The 10,734-nt window shown below is 40.2% G+C and overlaps 1 protein-coding gene across 2 annotated transcripts in view; it reads left to right on the forward strand.

The window, feature by feature from the left end:
- Window positions 1-5,724, forward strand: part of Acad8 (acyl-CoA dehydrogenase family member 8) — a 21,559-nt gene extending 15,835 nt beyond the window's left edge. Inside the window, exons 10-11 of one of the 2 annotated variants that reach the window (XM_023703836.1) lie at window positions 548-650; window positions 5,416-5,724. In XM_023703836.1, the coding sequence (XP_023559604.1) occupies window positions 548-650; window positions 5,416-5,468 (156 nt within the window). In that variant the 3' untranslated portion in view covers window positions 5,469-5,724. The remainder of the gene's footprint in view (window positions 1-547; window positions 651-5,415) is intronic. The other variant, XM_023703837.1, reaches the window with a different exon arrangement.
- The last annotated feature ends 5,010 nt before the right edge of the window (window positions 5,725-10,734 follow it).

A 10,734-nucleotide genomic window follows, 5' to 3' on the forward strand; every position in this document is an offset into this window, starting at 1 on the left:
GTGTGTGTGTGTGTGTGTGGCCAGCTCAGCCCACCAGGGGGCGGGGCTGGCTGGCATGTGGTGCTGGGGGATTGTACGCGGTCCCTGTGCTTTGCTGAGCTTGTTCGAAGTAGGTGCTTTAGACCACTGAGCCATCTCTCCAGCCCCGAGACATTACTTTTAGAAGCTGCACAGCAACCAGTGCCTTAAATTTAATTATGTGGTCAGGGACAAAACTGTTTCCACACAGAGGTGGCATTAAAACTAGGTGGCACCTGAACGTCCTCATCCAAAGTGATTGCGGCAACTTCTTTCCAACATGTTATTAAATAAGAAAGACAAGGTCTGAGTTTTCTCTCTAGTATAAACTGATAAATTCAGTAGGTGAAATTTCCTTATTGTCTCTGATTGTATAAAATATGGAGTCCCACTTTGGGGTAAGGTAGTTAACTGTGGATTGTCTTTCCTGTCATTTTACAGCTGGGTGCCAGATCAGGATAAGGCTGCGGAGGAAATCCACTTACTCCACAGTCTTTCCACCATCAAAGAGATTCCTTTTTCCCTACAGATCTGCAACCAGGCTGTACAAATGCATGGAGGCTATGGCTACCTGAAAGATTATGCTGTTCAGCAGTACATGCGGGACTCCAGAGTCCACCAAATTCTAGAAGGTAAGATTTTCCAAAGGCTCTTTCAGACAGGACAGTTCCAAGATAATTGCTTTTCTTGCCTGCTGTGTCTTTCTGCTGGCTAGGCTTTGGGTCCCATCAGGCCGTCTGCTGGCTTTCCCTTGCTTCCTGTCCCTAACCCTTCTCTAGAAGTGGCCTGCTGCAGCGTTAAAAAGAGCACTAGCCTGGGAGCAAGCAGAGTCTGCTTTGTTTCCATGAGGAAGGCATCATGTTACTTCACTTCTTCTTTGTGGTTGAGAGTCCAAACTGAGATAGCAAATGGGAAATCTTGTTAAACTATAGCAGTGGCTGTTCTTTATTGTTATCAAGGACCTGGTGTCAAGTATCTCAGAAGTTCTAGATAGTACCTGCCAAAACAGATATAAGCCAGCACAAGTACTAGCAGTTCTATGGATTTATTATAAGCACCATGCGCTAGATGATTTCTGTGTTAGTATTGTTAGCAGATTTTTTTTTAAATGTCTCTAGTACAGGGTCTACAGGGTGTTACTACACAGATCCGATTCATAGTGATCCTCCTGTTTTCAGCCTCCCCTGTGCTGGGATTATAGGCACGCCACCACACCCAGTCTGTCACCCCTCAGTGTGCCCTGGGGGTGGGGCTGCCACTGCATTCCAGGGATTGAACCCTGGTCCCTGTGCCTGCCTAAGCAGGCACTTTAGTCTGCTGAGCTATCTGATTGGCCCTGCTAGCAGATTTTTCAATAAAATAAAAAATCAGTATATGAGTACTTCCTTGTAAAATGCATAAACCATTGGAGTTAGGCTCAGAATATGGCCTTCTTGGAAAAAGATGTATTTATGTTTATGTACAGGATAGCTTGGGTAGTTGTATTGCTGGTTTCTGCTGGTCTGTTGAAAGGAGCAGTTAATGTTTACATTTTTTCTTTTTAATTTCTTTTAACTTTTTTTAAACCAATTTTACATGTTTATATCTGGTAATCTAAACAACTAATTTGAATATAACATTATATAATACGACAACCATTGTTGAATTCTTATTTGTTTAGTGAAATTCTGTATCATTTTTTTTTTAACCATTTTGTATTCTTTTTAAAAAATTATAATAATAAAAAAAGAATATGGCCTTCTATTCTCTACTCTTCAGCCAGTCTTGAAATAACAGGAGTCTTGTTGGTAGCTGCTGATATTATTTGGGGCTTTTATACTTTAGGAAAAGTAGGTGCAGGAGAGGCTTCTCTAAGTGACTTTCCAGTGAAGCAAGTATGGTGCTGCTTTAATGGGGACATAGGAGAAACCTTGGAACATTGACTTCCCAGCCTCTTTCAAAGCATTCTTCTCAAACTTGTGTAAATAGCAGAAGCCCCTAGAGGGCTTAAGACAGGGTACTGGGCTCTGCCCTCAGAGATTTTGTTTCAGTGTGCCTAACTTGGAACTGAAATTAGGATTTCTAACAAATTTTTAAATGAGTCTGCTGTTGCTTGTTTGGGGTAGTCACTTACTGAACCCCATTCCTTTGGTGTTATGTCTAAATCATAGGATCCTAAGATTTAGTCTGCTGTGTTGTACTGTCAGCCTTACCTTAAATATATACTTACTGCCTTTAATCTCTCATGTTCAGATTAATTTTTTAGAATTTTGTGGCTATGGGAAACTATTTTCATGCTAACACTGTCTTTTACTTTGGCTCTATTAAATGGGAAACCAAATACATTATCTTGGGTCATGTTCTCATCTACTAGTAGAATTGGGGTGCTAGTCACTGTATCACTGTTTTATTGTGGACTGTTAGCTAATTTTGAAATTTTAAAGTCTGCAAAGTGCAAAGGATCTTTTTTTTTTGCATTGTAGATCATTGCTAAAAATGAAGTGAACAATTCATCCCTTGAACTTTTCCTTTTAGGGAAAATATTTTGTTTTAAGGTTAAGGTTTTTTTTGGGGGGGGGAGATGACTCAGTGGAATAAGCGCTTCCCTGGTAAGCGCAAGGGCCTGAGTTCAATCCCCAGTTCCAGGGGTTAAAAAAAAATTGAAAATAAAGTTAAGTTTTCTGATTATCAAAGAAACATATAAAATGTGGGGGGAATTGGTCTGTTTTCTTATTTTTTTAATTTGTCGGCCAGAAATTGAACCTAGGGCCATGTACATCCATGCCAATCAAGTACTATATCACTGAACTATACCCCCAACGCTATACTACTTTTATATATATTTTGTTTGTTTGTTTTTGTAAGCCTGTAGTTTTGGGTTTGTGGTTTTTTTTTACAATTAAAGTTTTTTTTTAATTTTAATTTTTTTATGTATTTAGTGTGGCGTCTACAGGGTCTCACTACATAGCTTGGACTCAGTGATCCTTCTGTTTTCAGCCTCCCCTGTGCTGAGATTACAGGTGTGTACCCCCATGCTCAGTCTCAGTGGCCAGCTCAGCACAGCCGGGGGCAGGGCCACTACATGGGATGCCAAGAATTGAACCCTAGTCCCTATGTCTGCCTAACCAGGTGCTTAGTCCACTGTGCTATCTCATTGTGCTGACCTATAGTTTTTTAGGTTAGTGTTATACTACTTTTAGTCTGCCTTTTTTTTTTTTTTTTTTTTTTCCTCCTCTTGCTTCTAGGAAGGAAGCTCTTCCTTTCCCAAATTCTTATTTTATTTATGTCGTTTTGAAACAGTGTTTCAGTGTGCAGTCCAGGCAGGCCTTGAACTCACTTTGTAGCCCAGGCTGGCCTCAAACTCAGTGATTATGCCTCAGACTCCCCAGTGTCCGGATTACAGGCGTGTGCCACTATGCTTGACCCTCTTCCCAAATTCTGAAGTAGAAAAAAGAAGCTGAGTCAGTTCCAAGCCAAGGTACAAAAGCCACCTGGGCCAAGCAAGTCGGAGCCTGGACTCCTGACAGAGATAGCTGAACACTTGTTTTCCAGACAGTTGTAACTGTATTTCAATCTTTTCAAAACAGCCCTTGGGCTCCAGGCTCAAGTGCGCCTCTGGGCTGGGTCCACTGCTCCAAATGAGGAATAGGGAGCCTCATACCCTGCTTAGGTTACTCATTCACCAACAGTGAGCCCCAGGACAGAAGATGCAACAAAACAGGACCTCTTCCACCACAGCAAGTGTAGATTTCAGCTGTGGCATGATGGGAAACAATGGAACTCTTCCTTGAAACTGGGCTGTGCTGAGAGGTGCCTGTCATGCTGATTTATATACTTCCTTCCAGTCTCTGGAAGCAGAAAAATTACCTTCTCTGAAGACACTTGGTAACAGTTTCAAGTACAAAAACATGCTTCAAGGCACTGTTTTCTGTTTTTCTGGAACTAATTCAATTGGCGGATGAGCTGGTTGATGCACTCACCCTGACAGCCAGGTGAGCCCATCTCCTTGAGGAAGCCCACTCTGTTCTTGGTAGCATGCCGGGCCACAGACAGGTAGAAAGGGCTCAAGAAGCAGATGATCGCCTAGAAATACTCCCCTAGGAAGGTGATTTCATTAATGAAATCTTCCAGGCAAATGACACCAGACTTGCCCAGGTGCTCCTCCATCAGTGTTGTCCATCAGCAGAAAGGTATTATTGTTGTTGTTGTTGTTGTTGTTGTTGTTATTATTATTATTATTATTATTTTAGCGGAACCAGGGATTGAACTCAGGCCCTTGCGCTTGCCAGGGAAGCGCTTATTCCCCTGAGCCATCTCCCCGGCCCCAGGTCTTATTCTTGACCTTGCCCTGTCCACATTTCAAAATGAGTTCCCGGACAGACTTCAGATCTGGGAATCCCCAGGTCACCTAAGGTCCCACTATCCACAGCATTTTGTGAGTTTGAGGGGTGAGTTTAACAAAGACATGACTGAACAACTTCTTTAGGCAAAGTCTTGCAGTGGTCTTCTGTACTAGTGAACTCACCCCATTAATACTTTGGAGGCAGACAACAAAGGCCAAGGAATGTTCACAGGTACTTCCAAAGTGCAAGGTTTTATTTCTAGTTGTTTCACATGCACCCCGCCATGCTGCTACCGCCGTCGCCGTCAGGAATCATGAAGGAAAGATTCTAGTCGCTTAAATCTGATGTCTTTTACTTTCTTCTCTTTCTTTGCCAGAAGTGCCTGCTTTGCCTGGGTGGCTTTGAGGGCTTGATAAGCCTTCCTCGAAGATCTTTTTTCTTTGTTCTTCTTCTGCCGTTTTTCCAGAGTAAGGGCTGCTCTAGTCTGCCTTTTTTTTTAATGCAAGCATTTTTATCAAAGACTTTTTTATATAGTATTTTTTTTTTAATTTAAAAGAAGTGCTTTATTTTAGCTGGTACCCAGCGGCAACACCTGGCACAAAGTGCCTAAGTGTGCGCCAAGCATTGACAAGGATCAATATTTAAGCTTGAAAACCGCAAAAATAGGGAAGGGGTGGAGAGGAAGAAGTGGCAGGGTCATTAGTTCCTTGGGTGGACCTACTAGATGGGGTGCTGAGTTGGCAATCATGGGGTACAGCGGGTCATTAGTTCATTGGGTGGTCCTGTTGGGTGGGGGTGCTGAGTTGGCAGTCACACAGTTCATTAAGATAAGAAAGTTTGGGATACAGATGTCATAAGACTTGGGTCACAGGGTTGAGGAGTTGTGAGAGGTAGGCGCACACAGAACAGGAACTCGGCGAGGAATATATAGTATTTTTCATTCTGTCATTTTTCTGTACTTTAGAGGGGAGTCTGCAGTAGTCCCATTACTCCCAGGAATAAAAGCATCAGTTCTAGTTTAAATCTACAACTACTTTGCTGCTATTAAATTGTTCCTTTTTGCACCCTCTTTCAGGTACCAATGAGGTGATGAGGTTGCTGATCTCTCGAAGCCTGCTTCAGGAGTAGCACCCTTGCTTGATATATGGACTCGTGGGTTCCAGATGAATCATGGATGGGATTGAAGAGCTGAGCTCTTCAGAGGTAGGCGGCAGATGTTGGTGGCAGTGTTGTACTTGATTCTCACACTGGAGCAGAATTCTCAGTAGAATTGGAAGAGGTGCCCTGATTAGAAATGTCACAAGAAGACCTACCAGCACCTTCCTGATGCTAATGCTGGAAAACAGCCAGTGACTATTCAGAGCGAAAATGCTTTATCTTAGACCTTCATTGTCCTGGTTTGTCTGCATTTTGTTGGATCACTGGATTCCTCTAGGGCCTGGGTACTTCTGTTGAAACTTTCTCTGGTTCTAGATCAAAGGTGAGGGGAAAGAAAAACACCCTCCTATGTCTTGTGTTCTCTGTACAGAGTCAGTATATCTGGATAGCACACCTCTTGATATAAATCATGATTAAATGAGTCTTTAGGACAACTAAGTTATGATTTAGGGTGTATCTCTTCTTCTGGACTACCTGAACATCAAGGAATGAAATTATTTGGAAATTGGAATATTGGATAGAGCTTTTGCTTTTTGAGAAGCTTATGGTCTAAGGATGATAACCAAGGCTTTTGTAATCTTCTTGAGAAGTACTCAATATACTAAGTATATTTCCTTTTTTTAGAGTTTCTTTTCTTTTTAAATGTTTTTGATCACTGCATTAATAAAGCCTGCTCTTTTTTCTATTGTCTCCATGTCTACTAAAGTTAGCCTTTATCTCTTTAAGCCTTTACAACTTTTTTTAAAGATTTTCAGTGTATTAGATTAAACATTTAGCTGGATTTTGGAGTAACAATTAAAAATATCTCGTAGGCCAATTTTTGTCTTTTTTTAAAAAGTATGCTCCTGAAGTTATGAATAATTTTGAAAGCTAAATATTGTTTATGCTATATAAGAGTAAATTTAAAATAATATTTAAAGACAAAGACTTTAGAGACTTTTAAGATTTTATAGAAAATACAGTGTTGTAGTAGGCACATTGGTGTATATCTATAATCTCAGCTCCTTGAGAGGCTGATGTGGGAAGATTACAAGTTTTAGTCTGGGGAACCCAGTGAGACCTTATCTTAAAAGTAAAAAATTTGAGAGTATAGTGCAGTGCTCCTTGGGTTCAATCCTCAGTACACCAAAGAGACAGAGAAAGACAGGGAGGGAGGGAGAGAAAGTATCTGTAGCTATCTAAAGAAAGAAAACTTTCTTTGAACACATATTCTGGGGATGGAACCATGTTGAATACTGCAGGGGACAGAGTGTAAGTGGAGTATACTACAAAGTTTAAAATACGATTCTATCATCTAAGGCTACCTTTGCTATAGGAGTTGAGATATAGTACATGGGAAAGACACAGCAGCTTAAGATTGAGAGGTCATAGAGAAATTAGGAACTCAATTTAAGCTTTCATTAAAATGTATAATAGTTAAAGATAACCAAGAAATTAAATTTCAGACAGCAAAGAGCCAAAGTCAGGAAATGTACCAGACTTGTATGGGAGCTATTGATACTTTTGCTTATTGTGGTTTGGGGTTAGCTGGGTTAGAAGAAAATTGCAAGTTGAAAGATGGAAAAATGAAAGCCAAGGATGAGGTTTTATTTGGTAAGTAGAGGAGAGCAGTGGAGAGTATTTACTGAGGAAAATGTGAGATTAGTCCATTTATAAGAACAGTCTGGAGCATACATGTAGGATGGATATGGGTGGAAAGAATGTAAGTCATACCTAGTCCAGGAGAGTCTTGAAATAGTCAAGGTATGAAACAATTTGAGCCCCACCTTGGAAAGTAACAGGAAAGAGCCATTGTCGATGACAATCACGTAGTACTTAGAATATTCACTATGAAACTCGAAGCCCTCCCACCTACTCTCTGACACTCTAGTTCTGAAAATCTTCTATTCTGTCTCAAACAAAAACAGTGCAGTGTTGCCATTTTTCTATGTGTTTTCCTTGTAAGGTCAAAACACAAACAAACAAAAAAACAGTTACTAAAAATACATTTCTGGGGGCTGGTGAGATGGCTCAGTGGTCTAAAGCACCTACTTAGAACAAGCTTAGCAAAGCACAGGGACCACGGTTCAATCCCCCAGCACCACATGCCAGCCAGCCCCGCCCCCTAGTGGGCTGAGCTGGCCACACACAGACACAGACACAGACACAGACACACACACACACACACACACACACACACACACATAAATAAAATTTAAAAAATAAATAAATAAAAATACATTTCTCTGGGCTGAAGATGTATCTAAGTGTCACAGCATTTGCCTGGCATGTGAGAAGCCCTGGGTTTGCTATCCAGGAGGAAGGGATACTTCTCACTATCACCCTCAAATATAGTCAGAGATTGCAGGTTTCAGTACTCTTGAGAGAGATACGACATCTGTAGCAAGTAAACATAGTGAACTTTTTAAGCTAATTTCTATTGTTTATTTGGCTGTATAATAAAAAACAAAACAAAAAAAAACAATAAACATAAGAAAAACTTATGTGGGAATACCACATTAGTTCCAGGATGTACTCTAATGACCAAATACATTAGTCATTAGGTTGGACAGAACTTACAGATTAAAAGGCGGACAAGTAAGAAGCAGTTTCAACACATAGTGGGGAGAACATAGACATGGATATAGTGCCTGAGCAGGAAGCATTATAATAGGATGACCTAAGCACAAAGCCCAGGTTTTCCTTCGCCACCTCCATTCCCTAGGATTGAAACAGGGCAGATTTCAGGAATTCCCTGTGTCTCCTTCATAGCATTGTTACAATAAATGCCTGACCAGAGGTTAAAGCCTTCCAAACTGGATGATCTGACAGTGTTATTATACTGCCTCCTCACCTCTACAAACAATATTTAACTATATAAAAAGGTCTTATATGCAAGAAGCTGGATTTATTCTGCAATAACTTTACAAGCAAAAAAAACAAAATTGGACCTTTCTTTTTATACCATACACAAAAATCTAAATGAATAAAAGAACTAAACTGAACTGGATCAAAGACTTAAATTAAGATCTGACTGTATGAAACTCATTAAAGAATGCTTCATGACACTGACCCTTGCAATGATTTCATAGGTATGACCTCAAAAGCACAGGTAGCAAAAGCAGAGACAAATGGGTCTACATTAAACTTGTGAATAGCTTCAGCATAGCAAAGAAAACAGTGATAAGTCAGTCTACAAATTGGAAAATATTTGTATAACTTATAGAAAGGTAATTTCTAAAATATGTAAGGAACTCATTTGCATGAAAGTGTCAGCCAAGAGAGGTGACAGGGCTTACATGAAGGCAAGGTAAAGAAGAAATGGAAGCACCCATCAAAGGGAGTAGAAGGCAGTGGTGCTAAGAAAGAATGACTCGTATTGGGAAAAAAGGGGAAATCGGGAAAATGAGAAAAAGACACAGCCCTGCACTGCCATAAGGAGGGAGGAACAAAACACCAGGGCCCTAAACCAGTTAGTCACTAAAAGTATAGGTTTTGTTTTCTTCAGAGGCAGTCAGGGACTTGCAAGCAGTTTTTGCTAAAAAATAATGACTCCTCACTTGGGCCTACAGATGTCCAGTAGGTAATTAACTAAAAATAGAACAAAGCTTAACCTGTATTTTTTTATCTGTGTCCTTAGAACTTGGGTTCCCATTGTTGTTCAGCTCTGCATATGGGCATATTAATCAGTTAGTGTCTATCTAAACATTGAAAAAGCAAGGTTGATTAGGCTTTGATGGCTTTTCAAGGCTGAGGACACCAAGATCAGAGATTTACAGGGACATTCAACTGCCACTGAGTGCCAGAGTGAATTTTCTGTCCTTACTCTAAAGCTAAGGTCATCTTGAATTCCAGGAGAACCTTCACAAGACTGAGCCTACCCTATGCAGAGACAGTCATTTCGTACAGACTGAATTTACCCCCAGAAACAGTAAAGACAAGCTTGCAAAATCAGAGCTGAGATGAGGATCAACCTGTTTCTAGCCTACCTCTGCAATTCCATAAGGGCTGGCCTCATTCTCTTGTAAGTGAGCCGGTGTGATCCTCTTTATCAGAACTGAAGAAGGTGAAGTCCTTTCATGTTTTCTGTTTTTTAACTCTACCTCACAGATTTGCCTATGCCTCACACAAATGCATTCTGAAAATCTTTTTCTGGGATGTTGAATTACCTACTCCACAGGGCAAGTTGAAGTCTCCATCTCTTCCTTGGGCCTTTTTTGAAACCAGTCTGGTAATAAAAAAGTAGCAGTTTATTCTAAATTTTCCCTAGGCCAAGAGGATATTCATCTTAGATGGGACATCTGTTGAACTGTAGAGTGGACAATTGGTAGATGGATTTGACATTTAGGGAAGAGTAAGGCTTCTCATGTCATGGCTTCTTCCATCCTACACTGACCACACTACCACTCTTTTGTATTTATGCTGAAATATTTTTATTGCTACTAGAACTTCCACTTATTTTTCCTTGCTCCTGAATACAGTTATACAATTTTTGTTAGTTTAGTTTTTTAGTTTTTGGTTGTGGTGGTAGTGGTGGTGTTTTGTGAAGATCAAACCCAGAGCTCTGAGCATGGTAGAAAACCACTTCACCACTGAGTTATACACTCACCCCAATATAATTTTTGTGGTCTTCTAGATTTAAATGCATTCTCTTTGCCCTCCCTCACAGAGTTTTTGCTATTTGCCCTGTTTACTGAATTTGCTGTGTATACAAGTCCCTAGATTTTTTGGAGCAATGTATTTAATGTATCACAGTCAGGGAAATGCGGAAGTTCTAACCGTTTCCAAAACCAACATCTCTTGCAGAGTTGAAAGGGCAGTCCAAAGTGGTGCAGGAGACTTTTTTAACAGAAAAAATTAGTGTTAGGGCAACGCAGGGAGAGAGAATCAAAACTTGGTCACTAAAGTTGAGATTAGAAATGCCATAAGGATAGAGTGGTTAGGTAAAATACAAGATTCCCTTGCCATATTTGAAGCGTAGTCACACTAAAAAAGTATTTGTTGTTTATTAAGTTTTTAATTTAACTAGACATCTTGTATTTTTATTTGCTAAATCTGCCAACCCTTCCCATGGAACATCTACTCCTATGCTTTTTCTTGCTTATGCTACAAATGAATATTCTAACATTTTCTTGAAAATTCGTTTGGTCATAGGATATCAGGCACAGGAAAGTTCTGAGAGACCCCATGATCCTTCTTTTCTTTCCTGTACCCTCAGGACTTTTCTTTCTTTCTTTCTTTCTTTCTTTCTTTCTTT

The sequence above is a fragment of the Octodon degus genome, unplaced genomic scaffold (genome assembly GCF_000260255.1).
Source record: "Octodon degus isolate 3935 unplaced genomic scaffold, OctDeg1.0 scaffold00182, whole genome shotgun sequence".
NCBI lineage: Eukaryota > Metazoa > Chordata > Mammalia > Rodentia > Octodontidae > Octodon > Octodon degus.